Source organism: Mustela lutreola, chromosome 16 (assembly GCF_030435805.1).
Source record: "Mustela lutreola isolate mMusLut2 chromosome 16, mMusLut2.pri, whole genome shotgun sequence".
Taxonomy (NCBI): Eukaryota; Metazoa; Chordata; class Mammalia; order Carnivora; family Mustelidae; genus Mustela; species Mustela lutreola.
In genome coordinates, this window is record NC_081305.1 from 16,936,836 (window position 1) to 16,964,258 (window position 27,423).

At 41.2% G+C, this 27,423-nt stretch overlaps 1 protein-coding gene and 1 non-coding gene across 3 annotated transcripts in view; both read right to left on the reverse strand.

The window, feature by feature from the left end:
• TANGO6 (transport and golgi organization 6 homolog) overlaps positions 1-27,423 on the reverse strand; it is a 185,958-nt gene that overhangs the window by 154,606 nt on the left and 3,929 nt on the right. For both annotated transcript variants that reach the window (XM_059153126.1, XM_059153124.1), the window contains exons 2-6: positions 15,945-16,585; positions 13,222-13,338; positions 10,220-10,361; positions 5,587-5,723; positions 3,421-3,583 (exon numbers count right to left, since the gene is read on the reverse strand). In XM_059153126.1, coding sequence (XP_059009109.1) covers positions 3,421-3,583; positions 5,587-5,723; positions 10,220-10,361; positions 13,222-13,338; positions 15,945-16,585 — 1,200 coding nt within the window. The remainder of the gene's footprint in view (positions 1-3,420; positions 3,584-5,586; positions 5,724-10,219; positions 10,362-13,221; positions 13,339-15,944; positions 16,586-27,423) is intronic.
• LOC131818987 (U6 spliceosomal RNA) lies at positions 826-932 on the reverse strand. The gene has a single exon (XR_009349001.1). It is a non-coding gene; the product is annotated as a U6 spliceosomal RNA (small nuclear RNA).

A 27,423-nucleotide genomic window follows, 5' to 3' on the forward strand; every position in this document is an offset into this window, starting at 1 on the left:
TCGGCTCGGGTCATGATCCCAGCGTCCTGGCATCGAGTCCCACATCGGGCTCCTTGCTCAGCGGGGAGCCTGCTTCTCCCTCTGCCTCTGCCTGCCATTCTGTCGGCCTGTGCTCGCTCTCTCCCCCTTTCTCTCCCTGATAAATAAAGAAAATCTTTAAAAAAATTTAAAATAAAAATAAATAATAAAAAAAAAAGAGCGAGACTTTCTCTATCCCTGGCCACCTCCCTGCCACCACACCAGCTCAGAAAAAATTATAGTACAAGTAACTTTTTGAGAAAGTCTAGGGGCGCCTGGGTGGCTCAGTCAGTTGAGCCTCTGCCTTTGGCTTGGGTTGTGATCCCAGAGTCCTGAGATCGAGCCCCCCATCCGGCTCCTTGCTGAGTGGGGTGGCCTACTTCTCCCTCTCCTCCCCACTTGTGCTCTAACTATTCTTGTCTCTCTCGCTCCAATAAATAAATAAAATCTTAAAAAAATAAAACTGAAAAATTCTAGACAGAATGAAATTTGGTTTAACCACAAGATTAAACTTCTTCATTTATAACCTTAGAACTACTACCGAGAAAGGTTTTTCTTTTTTTTTTAAAGGAAGAATTCTGAAATAATACTCTGTATCCAAGCATTAAATTCAGGAAAGTAAGCGGGGGGCGGAAATTCAGTAAAGTATGAAAACATACTAAGGGAAGTGGTAAAAATGTCAATTTTCTAAGACATTAAAACAACTAAACCCCACCAAATATGGGAAAATCTGAGCATCAAAATGAACGACAGGAATGCCTGGCAGCCCAATGAATAAAAAAGAATCTCTGAGTCTATTTTTTTTTTTTTAATATGGAACACTACACAAACTTGTGAGTCATCTTTGCACAGGGGCCATGCTAATCTTCTCTGTATCATACCAATTTTAGTACCTGTGCTGACGAAGTGAGCACTCTCTGCCTCTATTTGATACTTCAATAATTTGTTTTTTAAAATGAGGTGGGACACCTGGCTGGCTCAGTCAGTAGAACATGAGACACTTGACCTTGGGGTCATGAGCTAGAGCTCCGTGCTGGCAGGGTAGATTGTACTGAATTTTTTTTTTTAATCTTAAAAAAAAGGAGGGGGAATGAGGCAAGAAGAAAGGCTCTTGCTCACAGAAGAATACCAGCCTAACAAATTAGAAATAACAAAAGAAATAGAAAGCCACCTGGCAATAATCATTAATGGTCACCAAACCACAGCATGAAAGACTATCGGGAAACAGAATACATACAGTCAGTCTCAGACCATCATCCCATAGATTACTTACTAATTACAAGTAAGGTATTTTAACAATGGAGGAATATGGCTACTAATGAAATGACCAAATTTAACATCATTAATAGGACAAACTGATAACATGTGTCTCCAATCTGATGGAAACTGAGGAAAAATAACCTTTATCCTATGTGGTACTGCTGCTGAAATGTTTAACCTGGATCTAATCATGAGGAAATAATTAGACATACAAATTGAAGAACATTTTATTATCAAGGCTCTTCAAAAATACTGTGAAGAGATATGCCTTCCCTCCTCAGCTTGGTCTGAGCGCCTGGCCGGACTCCAGCCACGGGGTGTTGCTACAGCGGCGAGAAGAGGGACATGAACCAGGACCTAGAGGAGCGGAAGCTGCTGTAGGACCCTAATGGCCCCCTACCAAAGCCCTCAGTGGAGCTGAGCCCAACCACAGCTGGCCTTCCACTGGCTCGCACAGAAGAGGGGGCCCTGCTCTCCCCCTGCCTTACTAAGACAGCAACAACATCACCAGAGCGTCTGCTGCAGACTGCCAGGGCATGGAGCAGCACAAGCACAGGGACCCAGCACGGCAGGACAGCACCGGCTCAGCTGAGCCCTGCGGAGCAATGGGCTGACCCTCCAGAAGAAGGAGCCGTCGTGGGGCACCTGGGTGGCTCAGTGGGTTAAGCCTCTGCCTTTGGCTCAGGTTATGATCTCAGGGTCCTGGGATCGAGCCCCGCATCGGGTTCTCTGCTCAGCAGGGAGCCTACTTCCCCCTCTCTCTCTGCCTGCCTCTCTGCCTACTTGTGATCTCTGTCAAATAATAAATAAATAAAATCTTAAAAAAAAAAAAAGGAGGAGGAGCCGCCGCACCCATCGCTCACCTGCCAGCCGTGCCAGCCCTACCAGACGCAGGCCAGCAAGCCCCGTCCCCTCCCTGACTTGCAGCAGGCCTCCAGGACAGTTGCAGTTCCCCAGATCAGAGTGGATGTAAGAGGAGCTGGTTGCATAATTTGGGATCCATGAAGACAGGGATCCTGGGATGGCTTTTCTCTCTTCACCCCAATTCTACCCTGCCTTTCCTAGCCCCCAGCCTCACCGTGGCTCACACAGCACCCTAACCTGCCATGAATCACAGAAAAGAATGTAGAGAAGGAGAAAAGTGAGGTCGGAAGCCTGAGCAAGTAAGGACAGAGCACAGGAGGGCAGAACCATCTGGGACTGGCCTTCAAAGCCCTCATCAGGGATAGGGGTGGTCAAAAGGTTAGGGCCTAGTAGTTCTTCACTGTCACTGGGAAGAGGGAAGTACTACCGTGAGGGTGATCCCTAGGGAGCCTGTGGGGACCCCATCCTACCTTTTCTCTTGGCCTCACTCCTGTCCCCTTCTCCCTGCCTTGGTGCTCATATGCATCTCACTAGGGTTTGTGACTGTGGTCTGCACCAGTATAAATTCAAATGAATGGAGTTTGTATTTCTAGCACCCTGGGTTTTTAAATGTTTGAGGTTTAGGGGCTTTGCTTTAGTTTGTCACCCTTGATAAAGGAATAGTATTTATCTGGAAAAAAAATTTGTCATGGTGAAAAACAAAAGACTAGGGAACTATTCTACTTTAACACAAACTAAAAAGATATAACAAGTAAATGAAGTGCATGGTCCTTAAATGGATTCTAGATTTTTAAAAAAATAGCTTCAGAGGAAATTCTTGAGACAATTAGAGAAATTTGAATCAAGTCTTTATATTATTTTTTTAACTTTATATATTTTTAACTCATCTCTATGGTCGACATGGGACTCAAACTCATGACCCCAATATCAAGAGTAATGTGATCTTCAGATGAAGCAGTCAGGTGCCCCGAATCAAGCATGTCCATTAGATGATGTCTGCAACTAACTCTCAAATGCTTCAGAACAAACGTACATGTATAAAAAGAGAAAGATAAAATGAATATGGCCAAAATGGTCAATCCAGGTAAAGTGTATATGGGTGGTTCGATGAACTGTTCCTGAAACTTTTGTTGAGATGGATTTTTTGAAATAAAAAGTTGGGGAGAAAAGAAAGCAAAACTAAAGTCACTGAAAAACTACAGACTTAAATCATTTAAATCTGAAACACTGAGGAAGAACCTTGAGAAGGACACCCAGCCCCCAGACTTCCTTCTTTACCTGCTGTATTTAAACATCGATAGAGAGGAGCTAGCACTGGCTGAAGCAAATACTTGAAAGCCAATTGTGGGCGTTCTCTTGACATTGTTATAAAGGTACTGGTGGCAACTCTTTGGAACTGCCGCGCCGTCAGTTTATCTTGAAAGTGAAATAAATCTAGAATCTACAAGAAAAAGTACATGCGGTAAACACAGGACTCTTTGTAAGAAGCATTACATTAACTAGAGAAAGCACTAATGTCTTTAGACCAAAAAATAAGCTTACTGCAATAATACTGATTCAACAGATTTTTTTTAATATTTACTAACGCAGTATCAGAGGGTTTGAGAATCAAGCTATGCTTTTATCAAATAACGCTATCAAATTTACAAAATACATGTTCATCATAGAAAATTGGTAAAAGAAATTTTTAAGAAGAGGGGGTGCCTGTGTGGCTCAGTCGTTAAGCGTCTGCCTTTGGCCCAGATCTTATCCCAGGGTCCTGGGACTAAGCCCGTCATTGGGCTCCTTGCTCAGCAGGGAGACTGCCTCTCGCTCTAACCCTCCCCACTGCCCTTGCACTCTCTCTCTCATTTTAAATAAATAAAATCTTCTTTTAATTTTTAAAAATTAAAAACTTTTAAAAATTTTGCTATTATAAATAGCATCACTAATATATAGCATCACTAATGAAACTCCTGAATCAAGCCATATAAATATATTTAGAGTCTGAAGAACCTGTAATGCCTGAACTATGCCACAAAGGAATCTATTTTACTCTCAAAGATAAATACAGTTCTCCAGTGCCTACGAGTGGTACGCTCTAGTATGAGCAATGAATAGAAAAGCGCATTTCTAGGGACACCTGGGTAGCTCAGTCAGTCAAGCATCTACCTTCGGCTCAGGTCATGATCCCAGGTCCTGGGATGAGTCCCCCATCAGCCTCCTTGCTCAGTGGGGAGATTGCTTGAAAGATTCTCTCCCTCTCCCTCTGCTGCACCCTCTGCTTGTGCGCATTCCCTCTCTTTCTCTCTCTCTCTCTCCAAAATAAATAAATAAATAAATAAAATCTTTAAAAATATATATATTCTCTCTCTCACTCTGACCCTATCCCACTCTCTCCCTCTCTTAAAAAAAAAAAAAATTTATAAAATTTAGATACTAACTGCAGCATGGTTTGAAGCAGCAAAAGAATGGAAACAATTCAATGTACATTAATAGGAGGCTGGTTAAATAAGTTATGGTACGTTAATATGGTGAAATACTACACAGCCATGAAAAGAATGAGGAAACTCTTTATAAAATGAATCTATATGACATGATCTCCAAGGCACGTTGTTAAGTTAAAAAAACAAAAAGAAAAACAGTGTACGTAGCACATTATCACTTACATAAAAATTAGAATATATATACAGATACATACACATATAATTGGATATACATTAATACATTGGAGAACAAATAAGGAATTGGTAACAGTGACTACTTCCAAGGAACTAGAAAAGAGAAATGAGAGGAAGACTTTTTTTTTTTTTTTTAAGATTTTATGTATTTATTTGTGAGAGAGAGAGAGAAAGAACACATAAGTATGGGAAGCAGCAGGCAGAGTAAGAAGCAGGCTCCTTGCCGAACAAGGAGCTGGATGTGGACCTCAGTCCCAAGACCCTGGGATCATGACCTGAGTTGAAGGCAGATGCTTAACCGACTGAGCCACCCAGGCGTCCCAAGGAAAACTTATTTTTGCTTACTCCTCTATGCTTTTTAAATTGCATACCATGAAAAAAAATGTTAATTTATTTTTATAAATATTTTATAATTTAAAAAAATATAAAAAATATTTTTATAATTTAATACCATATTAATTTTCTTTGTTTTCTTAATACCTGTTTTTTCAAACTAAGTAAAAACACACAGAAAAGATAACGAACAAGATGAAATTTTATTTTCATACTCTAGCTCTGAAAGCAAGCGGGGCTACTCATTTGACAACCGGAAGGCGTTCTCAAACCTAACAATTAGGCAGGTCTCTTCCACAGGTGTTTACTCACTTATTAACAAGGCCCCTCACTGAACAATAAACTTCAATGTTATGTTGCTTTTACCTCCACATTAAAGAAACATTAAAGTCTCCCTTCTGTGAATCAGCATAATAATCCTCACACAGTGAAAAGAAACAAAATTGTTTACCTGGGGGCAGATATCCCTGTAGTAATCTTCTGGTGAAAGAGACTGCTGGGGACAAGAGGCCAGAATCTTGGCAATCAGGTCACACTTCTTCCAGTCAGCAGCCGCTGCCTCGGCGTCGCTCCCGCCAGCTGCCCCAGCTGTCAGAGATGCACAGAGATATCAAAAACTCATACCAGTTTGCCCTCTATGGTCCTTAAAATTTCAGCAAAAAAGTGTCTTTTCACTCCTGAAAGCTGTTTATTTCTTTTATAAAATAATCTACTACTCTGCACTTCCCATCCTGATTTCTGGGAAGTTCAGATGTAAAAGTAGCACCTCATGGTTGTAATGTTATTACTGACATAAGTTGAATACCAGCTTCTTCTCAGTGTTTATCACTTTTATCATTATTATTACCGTTTTGTCTCTTTATATGCATCATGTCATTTTTTAAAAAAGATTTTATTTATTTATTTGACAGGCAGAGATCACAAGCAGGCAGAGAGGCAGGCAGAGAGAGGAAGGGAAGCAGGCTCCCTGCTGAGCAGAGAGCCCGATGCGGGGCTAGATCCCAGGACCCTGCGATCATGACCTATGCCGAAGGCAGAGGCTTTAACCCACTGAGACACCCAGGCGCCCCTGCATCATGTCATTTAAACTACCTTAAACCAAAGGTATGCAGGAATAGGTACCAGATTTATCTTACTACCTTATATTATTAGAAAACTGAACAGAATATATAAACAATGGTTTTCAGACACTGAGCCACAGGCAGCCGAGAACAATGACTCCTGAGACAATAGTAAACAAGGTGAGCTCCATGAATATCCTATCCTACTGCCTACAGAGATTTTTGAGGCCACAACACTGCAAAGGTGAGCCCAAACAAAGCCTAGGATCTTACTGAGTTAAAGAAAGATAGTTGAGAGTTCAGAGAGGCTGAGGCAGCTAGAATTTTCAGGGTAAAATATCAGAGAGGAGGTATGTAAAGAGAGAGTGCCAGAGATCAGCAGAGGAGTCCTCGTTCAAATCTTTAGTAGGTTATAACTTGTGTATATGTGAAAAAAAAACAAAAAAAAAAAAACAAACAAACAAACAAACAAAAAAAAAAACCAAGGCTGAGGCAAGAACCACCAGAAAGAAACAGAGGAAAAATCCCTAGAGTTCACACAGGGCTGGGTATAGTTTGTGTTCCCACTAGTGAGCATGGAAACACCTCCTAATAAATAGGACATCCAGTAAAATCTCAGAATGGTACTGGTTTAGAATTGGGGTCAAATTACCTCAGATTAAAGACTACCCTAGACACATAGTAATAGGGCTTAAAACCCAGGATCAAAGAGCTCATACTGATTCTAAGAAAATTGACTGCATCCCAGAACAAGGCCTAAAAAAGAAATTCAACAAAATGGAGCAGCCAGTAATATAAAAAAAAAGTTCAATATCCATTCAAGAATTTCCAGGCATATGCATACAAAGGAGTATTATTCAGTCATATAAAGTAATAAAGGACTGATTCATTGCTACAATACAGATAAACCTTAAAAACATACTAACTGAAAGAAGTCCAACACAAAAGAGCACATATTGTATGCTTCCATTTGGACTAAACATCCCAAACAGGAAAATCCACTGAAACAGAAACTAGATCAGTGCTTATAAGAGGCTGAAGGAAGGTAGAATGGGGAGTGATTGCTAATGGGTATGAGGTTTTTTTTTGGGGGGGGGGGGGTGAGACAAATGTTTTGGAATTATATTTTGGTGATGGTTGTAGAACTTTGTGAATACACTGAAAACCACTGACCTGTACTCTTTCAACAAGTGGATTTATGATACGTGAATAATAGCTCAATAAAAAAAGATACAAGGCATGCAAAGAAGCAAGAAAGTATGACCTATAACCAGGAGGAAGTATCATAGAAATAGACCCATTAAAACAGAGACAACAAAATTCGGAAACAAGAACACTAAAACAGTTGTACAAATTTGTTCCTTATTTTCAAAAAGGTGAAGAATGATCATGATGAGAGAAATGGAAGATATAAAAAAGACCAATATGGCACCTCTATTAATGAAAAAGAAAATACCTGTAGGATGCCTGGATGGCTCAGTTAATTGAGCATCTACCTTTGGCTCAGGTCATGATCTCAGGTCCTGGGGTCAAGCCCTGTATCTGGCTCCCTGCCCAGTGAGGAGCCTGCTTCTCCCTCTCCCTCTGCCTGCTGCTCCCCCTGCTCTCTCTCACTATCTCTGTCTCCTTTCTGTGTTCAGCTTTTTTGATTTTTTTCTTCTGTGGTGTCTAATCTGCTGTTAATCCCATCCAGTGTATTTTTCATTACAGGTATTTTCTTTCTTTTTTTTTTCTTTAATACTTTATTTATTTACTTGAGAGAGAGAGTGCACAAGTTGGGGGGGTGCAAAGGGAGAGGACAATGTTAAGCATAATATTAAGCACAAATCAAATTCCAAAAAGAGAGAAGAGGGGCACCTCGCTGATTCAGTAGGTAGAGCACGTGACTCCTGATCTGGGATGTCATGAGTTCAAGCCCCACAGTAGGGCTTGTACTTTAAAAAAAAGTTTTAAAAAGACAGAGAAGAGAGGATAGAAAAAAATATTTGAAGACAATGTCTGAGAAATTTTCAATCATGACAGAAACTATAAATTCTCAGCTCTAACAAGCTCAAGAAACATTACACAGAAGAAACATGAAGAAAATCACCCACACCAAGGCATACCATAATCAGATTTCTAAAAACCATTGACAAGGAGAGAAAATTTAAAAGAAACCAGATGAATAAAGATATAGCATGTATAGAGGAACAAAGACAATAATGACAGCAACAATATTTTCAAAAAAGAAGGTGAGATAAAGACTTTTTCAGATAAATAAAAGCCAAAGGAATTCACTGCCAGCAGACCTGCACTACAAGAAATGCTAAAGTTCTTCAGGCAGAAGGAAATTTGAATTAAGATTTGGATCTACACAAAGAAATGAAGAACACCAGAAATGGCAAATGTGTGAGTAAATATAAATTGCCTCAAATCAGTTTTGAGAAGAAACAAGATTTAAATAGATAACAAAAAAATATATACATGCATAAGTAGAGGGGAAAAAAGCTCATAGCAAAAATAGGGCTCTAAGTGTCTTAGAGCAGCTCTCCAATCTGCATGACCTTGGGTGAACTCTAACTTTTCTTCAGAAAAAGATTTGCAAGGACCTCTTTGCACATGGCAAATTCTCTCAGGTAACTGATCATTTTTCACTTCATTGACCCTAGAAGCCAAGGCTGGCAGAATGGAGGGGGGGGTCTCTATCAATGTCTGCCTACCACACTGACCTCACCTTTGTCTGACAGGACCAAGGTACATTTACCACACTAGAAATGGAAAGTCAAGATGGATTCTTCTGTCTCTCCTCCATCTCCCCACATATCTAGCCTTTCATTAAGTTCTGGCAATGCTGACTCTCTTTTTAAATTAACTAATTGAGAGAGAGAGAGAACGAGCACACTTGCAGGGAGAGGGGCAGAGGGAGAGGGAGAAAGAATCTGAGGCAAATTCCACACTGAGTGTAAAGCTCCAACCAGGGCCCAATCCCATGACCCTGAGACCCTGACCTATGACCAAATCAAGAGTCAGATGCCTAACCTGCTGAGCCACCCAGGCGCCGTGGCAATGCTACCTCTTAAATACCTCTTACAGTCATTTATTTCTCTCCCTGTCTATGGCCACTGCATTGATCCAAGCCATTGTGATCTCTCAGATGACTACTTCTTAACTCATCTCCCTGCTTGGGCTCTTACCCAACCAATTCTTCACATGACATCAAGATAGATATTTCTAAAATGTAGATTTGATCACATCTCTCTCCTTCTTAAAACCTTCCAATGGTTTCTCGTTGCCCTCAGAATAAAGTTAAAAATCCTGGACACCACACTCTGCCCTCACTGCTCTACTCACACTATGCTTTTTCTACGTCAGTTCCTTCATACATGCTATTCTCTCTACCTATGTTAGTCTTCTCTCACTCGTCAACTAGTAAATTCTCATTCAGCCTTCAGGGCTCAGTAGAAATGTCATTTCCAGCAAAAAGCCACTAAGTGTGTGGTAACTTGTTACAGTAGCGAGAGACAATGAATGTGCATGGGATACTGGAGATAAGGGACTAAACACAAAACAAAGGCAAAGGAATCACCAGGATAAAGGTGAAGGGAGATCCCAGGAGCTCTGCTGTGCAAGAGAAAACTAATTCAGGTTAGAGAAGACTCAGAAGAGGCGTCCCCAAGATCAAATTGACAGAATATTGGGTGGATTCAAATATGCTGAAAGGAGACTTAAACAACTGGGAGAGAATTAGTCCTGGGGCTCAATCCCATGACCCAGAGATCGTGATCTGAGCCGAAGGCAGACACTTAACCATCTGAGCCACGCAGCTGCCTTGTAAACAGTTTTAGAAAAATACTGTTTTAGAAAAACGGAAAGAAAATGAGTTTCTGTGAAAAAGAAGTTCATTAAGGTTTCCTCTCCAAATTCTAACCTCCTTTATCTCCACAAAGGCAGAGATTAGTCACAATCAGGTTTGCAGCCAAATGATAAAGACCCTGACCTGAAAGAAACTGGAGACCAAAGTAACAGAAATGTTTTATTTCTTACCACCTGCTCCTTCAAGAATGCCCCGGACTACTGCCTGAACACCACTGGGTCTCATCAACCTTTCGGAGAGCAGCTGTCCACATAGACGCCGAAGCCAAGCTGGGGCCTGACACCTCACTTGTGTCTTCTCATCTGTGCAGGACTGAAAAAGAAGGAAAAGGCATGAATTCAGTGTCAGTGAAATAGAGAGGATGTGTAGAAATCATTAAAATATGTAAATATATACTGAGTCACACTGACAATTAACAGTATGATAAACAGACTTAGCAGAGTGGCATTTTTTTCCAAAAAGAAACCTCCTTCAGCATTACTTCTAAGAAAGTGGATATACCAAGAAACTTCAAGTGAAATTTCAAACCCAGGAATAGACACATAGGTGAATAAAGTATAGATCTTAGAAATAGAAAGTTAATGTAACCAATCTCTGAATGCAGTCCTTCCAACCAAATCTAGCTTCCATATGATCCTATGAATGTAACTCACCACTAAGGGTACAGTTCGTGACAGTAAGAGGTCATGCTAGTCTGTGCCTCCATGGTCTCAGCTACTTTGACTCCTTGCAGCACAGCACTTGGAAAAAAGAGTTGAGGGGCATCTGGGTGGCTCAGTGAGTTGGGCCTCTGCCTTCGGCTCAGGTCGCAATCTCGGGGTTCTGGGATTGAGTCCCACATCAGGTTCTCTGCTCAGCAGAGAGCCTGCTTCCCCCTCTCTCTCTGCCTACTTGTGATTTCTCTCTGTGTGTGTCAAATAAATGAATAAAATCTTTAAAAAAAAAAAAAGAAAAGAAAAAAGAGTTGAATTTCTTCAAGCACTCTTTTTTGAGAGCTTTGTGGAGTCACCATGAACAAAACAGACTTGGGGTCTCTTGTTTTGGGTCTAGAGTGTGAACTATGTTGCTGTCAATCATGGTATGAACTATGTGAACATAAAAACCAGTGAGAGAAAACATTTAATCCTAACTAGCCTATCCTCTCTCCTTTATTTAAGGAGGACTAATAATTACCACTTATTGAGGGGGTTATGATTTGCCAGGCACTGCACTAAATAACTCACATAATCTCAAAACGGACTTGCAAGGAGTTACTATGCTATCATTAAGGAAACTGAGAGACGGAAAGGTCTACTAATTCACATAACTGCACACTGCAATGTGCTCACCTCCAGAGTATGCTGACCTCCAGAGTCTCTGCTCTTCATCATGCTCTTATAATGCACAGATTTAATCTGGCAAACTGTGGAGGCATCCGGAGAAGTCGAGTTTGAGGCCAGAGGGGCCCCATGGGAGGCTACAGTAATATTCTAGAGATGAAACAAAAATGACTTCATCTAGGAGATATCTTTGTATGCCCAGCTTCGGCCGGTCCTTCCTCCTGACAGACCACTAACTCCTTTGGCCCCTAACTCTTTACTCAGCTATGGTCATAACTAAACATAGATACTATAAGCAAATAGGTAACTCCATCTAAATCATCAAATTAAAACACTGCAGGTAGGGGCCCCTGGGTGGTTCAGTGGGTTAAGCCTCTGCCATTGGCTCAGGTCATAATCTCAGGGTCCTGGGATCAAACCCCACATCAGGCTTTCTGCTCAGCAGGAAGCCTGCTTCCCCTCTCTCTCTGCCTGCCTCTCTGCCTACTTGTGATCTCTCTCTCTCTCTCTCTGCCTGCCTCTCTGCCTACTTGTGATCTCTCTCTCTCTCTGTCAAATAAATAAAATCTTAAAAAAATAAAATTAAAAATAGGGGCGCCTGGGTGGCAGGGTAGGTTAAGCCTCTGCCTTCAGCTCTGTTCATGGTCTCAGGGTCCTGGGATTGAGCCTCGCATCAGGCTTTCTGCTCGGTGGGGAGCCTGATTCCTCCTCTCTCTCTGCCTGCCTCTCTGCCTACTTGTGATCTCTCTCTTTGTCAAATAAATAAACAAAATCTTAAAAAAATAAAATAAAATAAAAATAAAACATTTCAGATAAATTATTATTTTTAAGAAAATATCTTATACCTACCAGAATATATACTATTGTGTTTTCAAAGGAGATAAAAATAGTCCCAATGATAGCACTAATGTTAATGTCTTGACTATATATATATTCCATTCAAAGAGTAAGATGTCTAAACATTTCTTCCCAAAGAATATATTATCAAACAGCTAAATTTCAGTGTTAAAAAAGAGCTTCAGTTTCAGAAATTTTTTTTAAGATTTTATTTATTTATTTGAGAGAGAATGAGTGAGAGAGAGCATGAGAGAGGAGAAGGTCAGAGGGATAAGCAGACTCCCCAAGGAGCTGGGAGCCCGATGTGGGACTGGAACCTGGAAGTCTGGGATCATGACCTGAGCCTAAGGCAGCTCAACCAACCAAGTCACCCAGGCGCCCAAAGAGCTTCAGTTTCAGAATGAATAAAATACATTTTCAATAAGATTGTCATATTCTAGTTAAATTTTTAAAATGAACAAAAATTCAAAGCAAATAAATAAAAAGGCCATATCCTTGGAAAAAGCGGCCATCATTCCATTAATAGAAAAATCCCTAAAAATTATCCTAACGGCTGGGGTGCCTGGCTGGCTCAGTTATTAGAGCGTTCAACTCTTGATCTTGGGCTCATAGTGTGAAGCCTCACAGTGGGTGTAGAGATGACTTTAAAATAAAATCTTAGGGACACCTGGGGGGCTCAGTCGATTAAGCCGATGCCTTCGGTTCAGGTCATGATCCCAGGCTCCTGGGAACAAGTCCCACATCAGGCTCCTTGCTCAGGAGGGAGTCTGCTTCTCTCTCCACATCTGCCTGCTTGTGCGCCCTCTCTCTCTCTCTTTGACAAATAAATAAATAAAATCTTTTAAAAAAAATAAATAAATGAAATAAAATCTTTAAAAAAATTATCCTAAGGGTCAGTGTAACTTAGTTTTACAAATACCAAAGACTCAACTAGATTATCAAATCTCCCAGGAGAAGACAACACTCTGCACATTATCACTAATGATTCACCCACAGGAGCGCCCAGGCCGGAATACCTGGGGTGGTCCTCCCTGGAGGAGAAGTAACTCTCGGACTGCTAGTGGTTGATATGCTTGATCCAAGATATCTCTCAGGGCCTCTCTAGATAGCGTTTTTTCCTCTTCTGTTAAAACCTAAAAGAAACATATACTTGGCTTTAGCAGGCACTAGAAGGTAATGTTCACGGTACTGTACGAAAACACTGACGACAAGACAGGAGAACAGGCTTCCTTCTCCTGACTCCCTTCCACATGGAGGAAGTAATAACACCAAAACACTCCTGGCACCCTCTGCATCCCCTCACTCACCTCGGGGCAGGAGATTTTAGGCACTTACCTTATTGGTGAATCTAAAATAAACTTAGTTACCTACCAGTGAGCGTTGGCAGGTACAACTTGGCTCATTTGTCTTCTGCGTCTTGGGAGCAAGTGTACATTCTGCTCTGCCCTTCCTTGCTGTGGATTTTACAGGGGCATATCCCCTGCCACGGGGGAGCACAGGGTGCTACAGTTTTCTAGCACTCCTTACAACTGGTAATAGTAAGTGTGTCTAGGGGCACCTGGATGGCTCAGTCGTTGGGCATCTGCCTTTGGCTCGGGTCATGATCCCAGGGTCCTGCGATCGAGTCCCACATCGGGCTTCCTGATCCGTGGGAAGCCTGCTTCTCCCTCTCCTGCTCTCCTGCTTGCATTCCCTCTCTCGCAGTGTCTCCTTGTCAAATAAATAAATAAAATCTTAAAAAAAAAATAGTAAGTGTGTCTAACTCTGGAATGCACTGTTAGGAAGCCCAACTTTCTCCATCAATAAGCTATATCCCCAATTTTGCACTTAGGAGCAGGAGAGATGACATTTTGAGTTTTTAGCTCACTTACTCGGTTAAATTTTAATTCACTCAGAAGTTGGGCAGCAAAGAGGAGTGCTATTTGTTTTTTGTTTTGTTTATTTAAGATTTTATTTATTTATTTGACAGAGAGAGAGAGATCACAAGTAGGCAGAGAGGCAGGCAGAGAGAGAGAGAGGAAGAAGCAGGCTCCCCGCTGAGAGAGAGCCCGATGTGGGGCTCAATCCCAGGACCCTGAGGCCATGATCCAAGCTGAAGGCAGAAGTTTAACCCAATGAACTACCCAGGTGCCCGAGGAGTGCTATCTGTTGGGTCTCCTTGAACCTCAACTACTGTTCCCCTTCAGTAACTTGGTAAAGCAGTCAGGATTGCGCCCAGTACCATTTAGTAACGTGAAGCACTCGCACTGTTTAGAGCAGCTCCTGATGCTGGGACTTGCCCAGCTGTAAAACATGTACCCCCCGTGTTTCCCCTTCTATCAACTTCTCTTTCCTTCCTACTTGGTCCTTTCTGTGTGCTTCCCTTTTCTACCTCCTGCTTGACACCCTGGGGCACTGCTTAGGTAATAGTACTAACACCTGTCAATCCAGGCCCCCCCACCTTATCTTAGAGCCCTGGAAACAGAAGCATGGAGAGAAATGCCAAGACTCACACCCTGTCGTAAAGAGCACAGTGCCCTGCTCCCACAACATGAAGCCACCGGGGGAGCTCATCATTTCATGTCACTGCTCGGATGACAGCAGCTTTTAGACAAATGTTTGTGAACATATGCAGGAGAGAGAACAGAAAAAGGAACAAACAGAGAAGAACTACGATTAGAGCGTGACACAGGTGACAGAGAAACGAGGTGGGTGGGCATTATGAATCTGGCTGCAGGGGCGAAGGAATTAGCCCACATTCAAGACACAGTGACCTTCAATACATTTAGATCTTAAGAGCTCCTTCTCACTAGGCTCCTATGCTGATGCTGGTGGCCTTCTCATGAGGAACTCGGGGTCTCTGCTATGTTGTACTTACGCATCTTGTCTCTTCAGTTAATGTCTTTTGCTTCCTTAACCTCCACAGCACCTTTACAATACAGGTACCAAATCCTTACTATGTCAGCATGAAAAAAACCAGGCCAATACTCCTAACAGGTAATACTAACAATGAACACTGATTGAATTATGCCATGATCCAGTGCTTTACATACTTAATTTCATTTAATCTTTCCAAGAACTTAATGAAGGACAGACGAATAGTTTAAAACTAGTATTAGTAGTAATTACTTTTTTTTTTTTTTTTTTTTTTTAAAGATTTTATTTATTTATTTGACAGAGAGAGATTACAAGTAGGCAGAGAGAGAGAGGAGGAAGCAGGCTCCCTGCTGAGCAGAGAGCCCGACGCGGGACTCGATCCCAGGACCCTGAGATCATGACCTGAGCCGAAGGCAGCGGCTTAACCCACTGAGCCACCCAGGCGCCCCAGTAGTAATTACTTTTTGATGAGCACTACTGGAGATTGGGCTAGGTACTTTACACACATTATCCTTAATCCTCACAACCACCCTCCAAGGCAAGTATGATTATACACATTTTATTAAAAAAGAAACAGAAGCAAGAAGAAGAAGAAGAAAGGAAACAGAGACTCAAGAAAGAACCTGCAATCATTGTCACAAAATGCCAAGAAGAAACAGGTAAAATGAACTCTCTAGGCACGCTAAGGACTAGCATCTAATAAATGACGTGCCAACCTTCTAAAAAGATTCATTTATCCACTAGATATGCTTTGGCATTCAACAGGAATTCCAGGTCTTTCCAAAAGCCCTTTTCCAAAGACCTAAGAATTGTCTTTTATAACCATACACACAAATATACACACATTCACAAAGACACACACACACACTCAATGTGTGTTTACCTCGCCCTCAGGTTTCGGTGGTTTTCTCTTGGTTGAGCAGAATCCCAGCTGGCACAGACCGGCAGCAATATCTCCAAAATGGCGGCAGAAAATCAAGCTCCCCAGAGATGCGTGACGCGCAACATTTAGAAGAACCTTGCAGCTGGTGTACAGGCGCCGGGTCGCATGAGGAGGAGCCTCGTGGCACACCACGTCCTGAACCACGGCCCCAAACTCAGTTCTGCGTCTCAAAGGGACTCCAACTCCAGGCATGAGATAGGGGCAGATACCCAAGGTGACTACAAACTGCAAGGCTGACTGGACAGTCTTCTGCTGAGAGATGCTAAGTGTATCTGGGCTCAGGGCAGGAGCAGCTTCTGGAGTCTTCAGGTTGGGTTTACCTGGAGTGAAATCAGCTGCAAGGTGGATCATGGTTTCCTTCAAGCACAACAGCAACAATAAGGCTTGAGAGGTAAAACTCCAGGTGACATCCACAGAGTTCTGTGGCCATTCTGCGTTATTAGCGATGTCATCCCTTAGGAGTTTCAGTGTCTTCCAGTGAGGATCCGTCAGCAATTTGTCCTCCAAAGCAGACAGGTTAGAATTTAAAGTAACCAACAGGACATCGTGTTTTGTGATCTGTAGCGAACTTGAGTCTGATCCTTTTGAAGGGGGAAAAAAAAAGGGATCACATACACGGGAAACAAATTGTACTTCTCGGTGTGTGGATGCCTTACCCACTCCAGCTCACCCTCTGGGGCCTGGCCTAGATGTCCCTGTCCCTGGAAAACTTTCCCCAGTCATACCACTCAAGCCTAGGCAGAATTCAAGACCCCATTTTCTGCCTTCGCAAAGCACTCTGGAATGTGGGCAGAATGGCATATAACACATTATACTTCATTGAGTTTGTCTCTATTCCCTGTGTGTTCTGAGGGCGGAGGCCATATCTAGTCATCTTACTGGGCTTAAATTGTAGCCAGAACTAAAAAATAAAAGGCTGAATGTTTACCACAGAAGATTCATCCAAACTGTTCTAGGTGCCAGCGATAAAGCACTAAACAAAACAAAGTCTCTTCTCTCATGGAACTTACATTCTAGTGCAGCGGATCACAATATATGGGCCTAAGGGTGGGAGGGATTCATTTAATCACCTCCCCCTGAAAAAATATCTATTTTCAATCCCCTCCACCGAAACCTTTCCTAAAATGGTCTTTTCTGCCCTCTACTGGTAAAGGAGCCTAACATGCTCACAGCAGTATCTGACAGAGCTGACAACTCCCTCCCTGAAACACACTCATCCCTTGGCTTCTGAGACATCTCAAGGGCCGTGTCTCTGCTGCTCGGCCTTTCTCTACCAGGCCTCTACATTGTCCTGGGCTTGTCCTGAATTCCACACTCTCTTCCTCAAGGATCTTCTCCAGGCCCATGTCTTTAAAAACCAGCTCTGAACTACGAACTACAAAATTCGTACACCCAGCTCATGCTGACTCTCCAAGTACCAAAGTAAGTAAAAAGAAAATCACATCTAGGCATATTAGAGCCAATTGTTAAAACCAGAGAGAAAGAGAAAATCTTGACAGCAGCCAGAAAAGTATGGAGTACTATATAAGAGGGACAATGCTGTGAATGACCATGAACTTATGAACACTGATAAAATTGGTAGAAAAACATCTTTAAAATACTGACAGAAAAGGGGCACCTGGATGGCTCAGTCAGTTAAGTGTCTGACTCTTGATTTCGGTTCAGGTCATGAGCTCAGGGTCATGATCTCAGGGTCGTGAAAAGAAGCCTGACCAGGAGCCCGCTTAAGGTTCTCTCTCTGCCAGGGCACCTGGGTGGTTCCGTCCGTTAGACAAAAGTCTCTTTGTTTTCAGCTCAGGTCATGATTTCAGGGTTGTGAGATTGACCCCTGCATCAGGCTCCGTGCTCAGCATGGCGTCTGCTTGTCCCTCTCCCTCTGCCCCTCCCACCACACACACTCTCTCTCTCTCAAATAAATAAAATCTTTAAAAAAATTCTCCTTCTCCCTTTCCCTTTGGCCTTCCCCCGCTGCTCATGACACTCTCTCTAGGAAAAAAATAATAAAATACTGACATAAGAAATAAGATGTCGGGGCGCCTGGGTGGCTCAGTGGGTTAAGCCTCTGCCTTCGGCTCGGGTCATGATCTCAGGGTCCTGGGATCGAGCCCCGCATCGGGCTCTCTGCTCAGTGGAGAGCCTGCTTCCTCCTCTCTCTCTGTTTGCCTCTCTGCCTACTTGTGATCTCTCTCTCTGTCAAATAAATAAATAAAATATTTTTTTAAAAAAACAGAACACAAATTGTCTTTAAAAAAAAGAAATAAGATGTCAACTTGGAATTCTAGATATAGTAAAAATAACCTTTAAAAATGAAAGTAAAATAAAGACATGTCAGATCAATGAAAACGAAGAGAACTGTCAGCAGTCCTGCACTACAAACAAATGGTAAAGGAAATTCTTCAAGCGGAAGGAAAATAATACTACATGGGATCTTTGGGAAGGAATAAAGAACATCAGAAACGGTAAATAGGTAAATATAAAAGACTAAGTTTTTCTCTTAATTTCTTCAAATATATGTATGTCTAAGGCAAAATCTATGGAAGTGTATTGTATTTATAACTTCTATAAATATAATAAACATGAAAATCATAATAGCATAGGGGCACTTGGGGGACTTAATCAGTTAAGTGTCTACCTTTAGCTCAGGTCATGATCTGGGAGTTCTAGAATCAAGACCCATGTCGGGCTCTCTGCTCAGCAGGGAGTCTGCTTCTTGCTTCTCCCTCTCACCTTCTCTCTCCCTCTGTGCTCTCTCTCAAATAAAGAAATTAAATCTTAAAAAAAAAAATCAAAAATAAATAAATATTTATTTATATTTATATTTATATTTATATTATATATTTATATTTATATTATTTATATCCCTTGCTCGGCAGGGAGCCTGCTTCTCTCTCTGCCTCTGCCTGCCATTCTGTCTGCCTGTGCTCGCTCGCTCTGCTCTCTCTCTCTGATAAATAAATAAAGTCTTAAAAAAAAAAAATCATAGCATAAAGCCCAAGTTGGGGTATGGGAGCCATAAAATGGCCCTTATAGTTGCAAGGTTCTTAACTGTTCATGGGAAGTAGTAACAATATTAACTCCAAGCAGATCGTGAAAAATTAAGGATATGTACCATAATTCCAGGACAACTATTAAAAATACAAGGCGGGACGCCTGGGTGGCTCAGTTGGTTAAGTGGCTGCCTTCGGCTCAGGTCATGATCCCAGCGTCCTGGGATCGAGTCCCACATCGGGCTCCTTGCTCGGCAGGGAGCCTGCTTCTCCCTCTGCCTCTAGCCTGCCACTCTGTCTGCCTGTGCTTGCGCTCTGTATCTCTCTCTCTAACAAATAAATAAAAATCTTTATAAAAATACAAGGCAAAGAGGAGGGTTATGGTTAGAAAATCATAATAACACACTGACACTGTAAATGAATATAAGAAGTAACACACTTTAAAACTAAAACACCTTCTAAGAAACACATTAGAAAGAATTAAAATGGGATAACTAAAAGAGTACTCAGCAGAGCATTACTTATAATAGCATAAAATGAGAAGTATATATTCACTAACAGGAGACCTGATGAGTAAATAACCGTCTACCTGTACCTAACATACTACATGTAAGTGTAGTATTTATTTTGTTTATTATTTATTGTCTCTTTGCCAACTAGAATAAAAGCTACTTGCAGACAGAAATATTGCTCTGTTTCATTCATTGTTGTATTCTCCTTGCCTGGAACAAGGCCAGTCAGATAAAGTAGTGTTGATCAAAACAGGTAGTAGATGAACAAATGAGTAATGGAATATTTGTAGCCATTAAGTTATCTCAAGGGACACCTGGCTGGCTCGGTCCAGACAGCATCTGACTCTTGATATTGGGGTCATGAGTCCAAGCCCCAACTGGGTGCAGAGATTACTGCAAAAAAAATTTCACTGAATATTATTTAAAGACATGCTCATTCAATATATTCTAAATAAGGATATTCTAAAGTGAACAGAGGGGTGGAATGACTGGATGGCTCAATGGGTTAAGAGTCTGCCTTCAGCTCAGGTCATGATCCCAGGGTGGTGGGATAGAGTAGCTTATAGAGCTCCTCGCTCAGCAGGGAGCCTGCTTCTCCCTCTACCTGCTGCTCCCCCTGCCTGTGTATACTCTCTCTCTCACACACAAATAAATAAAATCATAAATAAACAAATAAATAAATAAAGTGAAAAGAGATGGCGCCTGGGTGGCTCAGTCAGTTAAGCGTCTGCCTTCGGTTCAGGTCATGATCCCAGGGTTCTGAGATCAAGCCCCATATCAGGCTCCCCGCTCAGCAAGGAGTCTGCTTCTCCCTCTTCCTCTGCCTGCTGCTCCCCTTGCTTGGGCCCTCTATCAAATAAATAAAATCTTTAAAAAAAAATAAAGTGAACAGAGTATGAAATACTATATGAGCAAAAGATATGAACAGTTTATAGAAAAAGAAATGCAAATGACTTCTAAACATAAAAATATGATCAACCTTGTTCGTAACAGAAAAGTAAATTAAAACTATACTGAAATAGCACTTCCCATTTATCAACTGGCTAAAATCCAAAAGTTTTATAACACATTATGTGGCAGGGTTTTGGGAAATCACGCACTGTCATACATTTCTGGAAGAAACGAAAATGGTAACATTCCTGAAGAGAGCAATTTGGCAATATCTAACAAAATTATATATACGTATTTAACATTGGGCCCAGCAATCCCACTTTTTAGGAATCTATCCTATAGATAAATACACAGGCAAAAATGCGAAATTACATATACACAGGCTATTCATTGTAGTGCTTCTTGTATTAACAGAAGACCTGAGACAACCCAAATGTCCATTAAAAGAGACGTGACTGAATAAACAATAGTATATCCAGATAACGGCATGCTTATAAAGGAGGAAAATTGCTGTGAACCATGATGTTGCAATCTCTAAGACATTAAATATTAAAAGTAAGGTATAAGGGGCACCTGGGTGACTCAGTGGGTTGAGCCTCTGCCTTTGGCTCAGGTCATGATCTCAGGGTCCTGGGATCAAGCCCCGCATCAGGCTCTCTGCTCAGCAGGGAGCCTGCTTCCCCCTCTCTCTCTGCCTGCCTCTCTGCCTACTTGTAATCTCTCTCTCTGTCAAATAAATAAATAAAATCTTAAAAAAAAAAAAAAAAAGGTACAAGAGAATGTCTATCACATGCCACCTTTTGTCTAAGAAAGGAAACAAATATAAAATACATTATTTGCTTTTATTATCCAAAAGGAGTGAAAGAACAAATTAAAAAGTAAAATGAGTTATCTACAGAGAGAAGAGAACTGTGGGGAGGAGCTAGGGACAAATTCATCCAGTTTTAGAGTTTTTCTTTTGAAACACTATATGTGTTTTTCTTAGTTAAAAAAAAATTAAGTAGGGCGCCTGGGTGGCTCAGCGGGTTAAGCCACTGCCTTCGGCTCGGGTCATGATCTCAGGGTCCTGGGATCGAGTCCCACATCAGGCTCTCTGCTCAGCAGGGAGCCTGCTTCCTCCTCTCTCTCTGCCTGCCTCTCTGCCTACTTGTGATCTCTCTCTGTCAAATAAATAAATAAAATCTTAAAAAAAAAAATTAAGTAAAAATTGTTTTTCAAAATAATTCCTAAAAATCCATACAAATGGATCTAATAACTCTGTATTTTATGCCCACAGTTGTCAAAGTATAATCTGTAGATCAAATCTGGTGCACCACCTTTTCCATAAAGTTTTATTGGAATGTAGTCATGCCCATTTATTTATATGTTACCTATGGCTGCTTTCAAGCCACAGCAACAGCATTGAGTAATTGTAACAGCCTATATGGGTCACAAAGCCCAAAATATTTACCATCTGCTCCTTTACAGAAAATGTATGCAGACTCCTCCTGCTCTATACCAAGTTAGCAGCATAAATGCAGAGAATTATTTCAAGTCACTTGAAATACAAAACTTCAGGGGCACCTGGGTGGTTCAGCTGGTAGAGTGTGCAGACTCTTGATCTCAGGGTTGTTGACTTAAGGCGCCACACTGGGTAGAGAGATTACTTAAAAATAAAATCTTAAAAAAAAAAAAAGAACTTTATACATCCTGAGGACAAAAAATAAAAATCCCCTAAAATTAGTAGGATTGTAGAGGCACCTGGGCAGCTCAGAAGTTAGGCATCTGCTTTTGACTCACGTTGTGATCCCAGGGTCCTGGGATGGAGTCCTACATCAGGCTTCCTGCTTAGCAGGGAGTCTGCTTCTCCCTCTGCTGCTTCCCTGCCTTTGTTCTCTCTCACTCTCTCTGTCAAATAAATAAAATCTTTAAAAAAAAAAAAAAATATGGGGCGCCTGGATGGCTCAGTGAGTTAAGCCTCTGCCTTCAGCTCAGGTCACGATCTCAGGTTCCTGGGATAGAGCCTGGCATCAGCCTCTGCTCTGTGCAGGGAGCCTGCTTCCCCCTCTCTCTCTGCCTGCCTCTCTGCCTACATGTGATCTGTCAAATAAATAAATAAAATCTTAAAAAAAAAAAAGTAGGTTTGTTGATGATGGTGATGCAGGATTTATTTTAAAATATTATATGCATGTGTGTGAATGTGTTAAGCAAATACCTATATATGTATGTATATGTACAAAATAAGTAAACTACATTAACTTCATTGGAACCCATATTTTCAGATAAAAGAAATATAAATATAAAAATATAAAATATAGAAGAATGGCTAGGTGGACAAATATGGAATGAAGAAAGACTCTAGTTCGGGACCACCTGAGTGGCTCAGTTGTTAAGTGTCTGATCAAGCCCCACGTCAGGCTCCCTGCTCAGTGCGGAGCCTGCTTCTCCCTCTCCCTCTGCCCCTGCTTGTGTTTCCTTTCCCACTGTATCTCTCTCTGTCAAATAAATAAATAAAATATTTTTAAAAACCGAAAGAAAGGGGGCGCCTGGGTGGCTCAGTGGGTTAAGCCGCTGCCTTCGGCTCAGGTCATGATTCCAGGGTCCTGGGATCGAGCCCCGCATCGGGCTCTCTGCTCAGCAGGGAGCCTGCATCCTCCTCTCTCTCTGCCTGCCTCTCTGCCTACTTGTGATCTCTCTCTGTCAAATAAATAAATAAAATCTTTAAAAAAAAAAAAAAAAAAAAAAAAAAAAAAAAAAAAAAACCGAAAGAAAGAATCTAGATCATGGTATATGGGTCACTATAAAATTCTGTCCACTTTTCTATATGCTTGAAAATTTTCATAAAATGTTGGGAAAAATTTAAACTCCATCATATTTCATTTTAATTGGGGTATCAATAAGAACTGTGGATTTATGTTTTGTTTTTTGAAAATCCATATATTTCCTAGCTTTAATAATTGAAAAAGTCTGTAAGTAAGGACACCAGGGACAATGAACAGGCCTAGTATCCATACTGTAGTAGACTGTAGTCTCTAATACCACTTCTCCTTCGGGGCACCTAGGTGGCTCAACAGGTTGAGCATCTGACTCTTGATTTCATCTCAGGGTTGTAGGATCAAGGCCTGCACTGGGTTCTGCACTGAGTGTGGAGACTGCTTGAGAGTCTCTCTGCCCTCCCATCCCCACCCACTCATGCTCTCTCTTTCTCTAATAAATAAATAAATACCACTTCTCCTTAAAGACAGTTGTTTTCAAGCATAGGGCAAGAAATGTGTAAGATGAGTCTGGAACATCTTGTCATGCCTGAAAGCGAGAAGGCTATCAAAGACTACCAGGGTCATGTCAAAGAGCCCTGGAGGGGCGCCTGGGTGGCTCAGTGGGTTGAGCCTCTGCCTTCAGGCTCAGGTCATGGTCTCAGGGTCCTCGGATCGAGACCTGCATTGGGCTCTCTGCTCAGCGGAGAGCCTGCTTTCTCCTCTCTCTGCCTGCTTCTCTGCCTACCTGTGATCTCTGTCTGTCAAATAAATAAATAAAATCTTAAAAAAAAAAATCTTTAAGATTTAAAGAATAATATTTCCCAAAATGCAACCTCCAGATAGTGGAGATTAAGGTCATTTTATTTTTCTTCTTCTAGTTTCCATATATTTTTAAAGATTTTTAAATCTTTGGGGCGCCTGTGTGGCTCAGTGGGTTAAAGCCTCTGCCTTCGGCTCGGGTCATGATCCCAGGGTCCTGGGATTGAGCCCCACATCGGGCTCTCTGCTCGGCAGGCGGCCTGCTTCCTCCTCTCTGCCTGTGTCTCTGCCTACTTGTGATCTCTGTCTGTCAAATAAATAAATAAAATCTTAAAAAAAAAAAAGATTTTTAAATCTTTAAAAAAAAAATTGTAGTCATTATTCTTGATGCTCATATTGCCGCATTTGTGGCTTGTAGGAGTGGCTCCTACAAACCACAAATGCGGCAATATGAGCATCAAGAATAATGACTACAATTTTTGAAACATATCATATATACAAAAAAATCTATTAGCTCATAATAAAACAAAGAAATTACTTCATTGGTTACCTTTGAAGATTAAGACACTATCATTCTGAAAACTGATCAATAAAGGAACACTAGGAACCTGTTATTAAAATATGTACATGGGGCGCCTGGGTGGCTCAGTGGGTTAAGCCACTGCCTTTGGCCCAGTTCATGATCCCAGCGTCCTGGGATCAAGCTCCGCTTCGGGCTCTCTGGTCAGCAGGGAGCCTGCTTCCCTTCCTCTCTCTCTGCCTGCCTCTCTGCCTACTTCTGATCTCTGTCAAATAAATAAATAAAATCTTTAAAAAAAATTAAATATGCACATGTATATACATATGTACACACACAGAAAAGATTCTCAAAGGTTATACTTCAAAGTATCAAGTGATGACCTTTGGGTGGGAGGGTTATGGGTAATTTTTCTTTTTTACTTAACTACATTTAGAAGTTTTTTTCTGAAGTGAATATATATATATATATATATATATATAGTTTCTGTACTTAAAAGAGTTATTTTATTTTAAGGTTATAAAACAGTATGTAGTCTCTCTATGTTTATCAGAAAGAAAAATATTTCCCAAAATGCAACCTCCAGATAGTGGAGATTAAGGTCATTTTATTTTTCTTCTTCTAGTTTCCCTATATTTTTAAAAACTTTACTATAAGGAATATCAACTACTTCTATATTAGTAAAAGGAACATAACACTACTCGTTAAGAATAATGAGAATCAGAAGTAAAAGAATTTTTTAGTACTTCTCTAAAACCATTCAGGGCAAGTGTTCTGATTCAGTAGCATGAGTCTCTGGTTCCTTTAGCTACTACCTAAAAAGGAAAGACGTGTTCTCCTAACTTGTCACCACTAACCATTAAGACCACCAAACAACCTCTAAGTGATTTCCTGCAACTTTGTAAGATCTTTGAACCCAAAATGGGACACAAAGAAAATGATTTAAACAAAAGCTATTAGCTGTTTTTCAAGAGCCCTTTCATAGCATAGTCTTCTCTGCCCTCTGCTGGTGATAAATAATTAAAATCTGCTTGAAAATAACAAAGGCATCCCCTAAGGTGGTTTTCAAAATGGGGTATATGGACTCCTCAGGGACTCTGCAAGTTAAAAATTATTTTCATATTAATACTCGGCCATTATTGTCTTTTTCGGTCTCATTCTCTCATGAGTGTACCTACTGTGAAAAGTTCATTCAGTTCAGATTCCATATCCCAACTAACCTTTAAGAAATTACCTCTTGGGGGCGCCTGGGTGGCTCAGTGGATTAAGCCGCTGCCTTCGGCTCAGGTCATGATCTCAGGGTCCTGGGATCGAGTCCCGCATCGGGCTCTCTGCTCAGCAGGGAGCCTGCTTCCCTCTCTCTCTCTCTCTCTGGCTGCCTCTCTGTCTACTTGTGATTTCTCTCTGTCAAATAAATAAATCTTAAAAAAAAAAAAAAAAAAAAAAAAAAAAAAAAAAAGAAATTACCTCTTGGGGACGCCTGGGTGGCTCAGTTGGTTAAGCAGCTTCCTTCGGCTCAGGTCATGATCCCAGCATCCTGGGATCGAGTCCCACATCAGGCTCCTTGCCCCGCAGGGAGCCTGCCTCTCCCTCTGACTCTGCCTGCCACTCTGCCTGTGCGCTCGCTCTTTCTCTCTCTCTGACAAATAAAAAAAAAATCTTTAAAAAATAAAAAAAATGTAAAAAAAGAAATTACCTCTTGTTCAGTTTCAGTACACTACGAGAAAATATACACAATTATTGGAAAAGGCCATTGAGTTCTTCCTTTTCCAACTACATATCTATGAGGGTTTAGATTTTCTTCATCTATTTCAATCAAAACAACCCATCGTGACAGACTAAACAGTGAAGCGAATATGAAAATCCAGCTGTCTTCTAATAAGCCAGATGCTAAAGAGATTTGTAAAAATCAAAACAATACCACTCTCCCTGGTAAGTTAGCTCTTGATCACTACACTACACGACAGAGCCTCAAAATGCTTCTATGTACCACCTAAAACCATCCCTATCATACTTCGGGAAATGCCGCTCTCAGGCAACCAACGTTATTTATTCCTCCCAATCACCAATTTAAATGCCTATGCTGTGTGACATTTAAAATCAGACTCCACAGTTTGTGTAGTACTTTTTATTATGTTCAAAGTGCAAAGCAATATGGCATGCAAAATTAAGTGTGGTACAGCTTCATTATTTACAAATTATCAAGATTTCCAGCTCCTTCCTGACAATGTAATTCAAATTTAATGACAGAGTTCACTGAATATATATTTAGTATAGAAAAAATTCATAGTCAGGAAAAATATTGCTGAGACGGTTTCCATTTCTTACAAATAAAACTTCACTAAAATTGACAAACCCCTATGTGGCTCAGTCGGTTAAGCTTCCGACTCCTGATTTTGGCTCAGGTCGTGATCTCAGGGTCATGGAACTGATACCTGTGTTGGGCTCTACACAGAGTGTACCTGAGATTCTCTCCCTTGTTCTCCCTCTGCCCCTCCCCACCCCTGGAAATAATAAATCTTAAAAAAAAAAAATTGACAACCCCCTTTCAAATTCTGCTTAACACATTTCCTAACAAAAGAGGTAGAGATAACTATTATGTGCCCCATGACTGAGAATAGAAATGGAAGGCAGAGGAAGAGAAAATGCTTGATGTAGAGTATTTCATGGCTCAAAAGTGAAAGACCACTGGCATCTTTCTTCCTTTCTGTTTAATTCCCATCGAGACTGAATTCCTCTTCCTCTTACAGACCTCCACAGCTCCACTCCTGCTAACTACTCCCCGATCCGGGTGCTATCTGCAGCATCCTTCACCACTAGCATTATCCCGCCATGTTTAATCTCTCTTGGTCTATATGCATAGTACCATCTCCCCAAACAGACAAGATACTTGGGAGCATAAATTTTTATGTAATTTTGTTTCTCCAGTAGCAGTAAGGTCAGGCTACTATATACAGAAGACTCCCAGTAAGTATTACCTCAAAGGGAGTCAAATTTATTTTGTTTGACAGACAAGTA